Raw genomic sequence first — 1,780 nt, 5'->3', positions numbered from 1 at the left:
CCGCAAAATTTCTTTTGTATGCACGCCAGGAACTTTTTTTTTTATGAGTGAGACAACGGTGTAAGAAGGTCCATAATCATATTTATGTCGACACTTTTGTTAACAACAATATACGCAATAATAATGAAAGAACAAGTATCTTATATTTGCCGATAACAAATTAAAACGTACTTTATTGTTGTTTTTTTCTCACCGACTCTACTGTAGAATTGATGTAACAATGTTTTTTCTTTAAAGTTAAATATTTAGAAAATTATATCCTGATAAAAAGACAAATGCTGTCACACGCCCCTTTCCGGAAGGATACACTATTTATTGTAAATCAAACAAAATTTGGGGAATTGTAAAATCACTTCTTTAAAAAAAAAACGTGGTTATACGAGTGAAAACTATTTACATGGCTCCCTAAAGTTGTCAAACTATGAAGCATGTTATGCCTAATAATAACTGTCGAAATACACGAAGGTGATATGAGGTTAAGGGTTTTGTTTTCCTCCCTTTTTTTTTTTCTCCGAGTGAAACTTAATTTTAAGTTTCTATATTTTATTAAAGAGCAATAGTTAGAACTAGATTCCATGTTCACATTCTACTGTAAGCTAAATATTTCAGGGTTTGTTATAATGTTTTTAAATGAAAGGAAACCCGAGTTTCTCAAATCAGGCACGTTGGAACGTACAAAATATTAAGGGGTGGTTGGTAGTCGTAAATGAATAAAAATTGGCTGATAATCTATAAAAACGCTTTAAAATATTATTCAGTTATGTCATACAAGAACAAGTACTTACTGTGAACACAAAAACTTAAGAAAGAATTATATTGTTTATTGTGTACTACAGAATCTTAAGTCATACAAACAATGCGAATGTTTCACGTAACAACCAGTACACATTAAACAGAAACGTAAAAAGTTACTAGTAGCATAATGTTTAGAATTGGTCACAGAACTGTAGTCTTATTTCACTTGTGGCTGGCGCAATTTAGACAAAACCAAATAAAAAATTGTTGTTAACAAAATGTTGGGGGCGGGGGACAATGGTATTCGGATCCCAATTTAATTATTGGGGGTATATAAATGTTCTTGTTGGTTTAAACGAACGATTGTTTTTGTTTTTTTAATTTGGCGCAAAGCTACACGAGGGCTATCTGCGCTAGCCGTCCCTAATTTAGCAGTGTAAGACTAGAGGGAAGGCAGCTAGTCATCACCACCCACCGCTAACTGTTGGGCTACTCTTTTACCAAAGAATAGTGGGATTGACCATCACTTTATAACGCCCCCACGGCTGAAAGGGCGAGCATGTTTGGTGTGATGGGGATTCGTACCCCCGACCCGCAGATTGCGAGTCGAGCGCCCTAACCAACTGGCCATGCCGGGCCGGAACGAACGAGGTTGCACAACCATTTTGATTGTAAGACAGTTCCTATTATTCACCTGTATTAAATACAATAACAAAACTCTAATATACTGACCAACGGAACATATGGTATCCTCCTCGTCGTACCGGTATTTACAGTTGAAGTGTCCATTACACTTGAGGGATTTATCCACGCACGTTCCATCCCCACAGTCGAATTCTTTGACTTGGTCACACTCTTCTGAAGGGGAAATGAAAAATAATTTTAAATCAATTTATTTTCCAATATATATACACACACACACACACACACACACACACACACACACACTACGTTTATACGTACAGGTACTACTAATACAATAAAACACACAACCAACATAGTGTATGCTATCAGACTACGTTAACTGTTGGTCGTAGGGTACTTA

The 1,780-nt window shown here is 36.0% G+C and overlaps 1 protein-coding gene across 1 annotated transcript in view; it reads right to left on the bottom strand.

The window, feature by feature from the left end:
• Nucleotides 1-1,780, bottom strand: part of LOC111083058 (neuropilin and tolloid-like protein 2) — a gene marked incomplete at its 5' end in the record, with an annotated part of 14,650 nt that overhangs the window by 3,762 nt on the left and 9,108 nt on the right. Inside the window, one exon of the mRNA XM_022379285.1 lies at nucleotides 1,468-1,593. Within this exon, the coding sequence (XP_022234993.1) occupies nucleotides 1,468-1,593 (126 nt within the window). The remainder of the gene's footprint in view (nucleotides 1-1,467; nucleotides 1,594-1,780) is intronic.

This window comes from Limulus polyphemus, unplaced genomic scaffold, assembly GCF_000517525.1.
Source record: "Limulus polyphemus unplaced genomic scaffold, Limulus_polyphemus-2.1.2 Scaffold8048, whole genome shotgun sequence".
NCBI lineage: Eukaryota > Metazoa > Arthropoda > Merostomata > Xiphosura > Limulidae > Limulus > Limulus polyphemus.
Note: the sequence above shows the minus strand (reverse complement) of the source record. Positions and strands in the feature narration are given on the sequence as shown.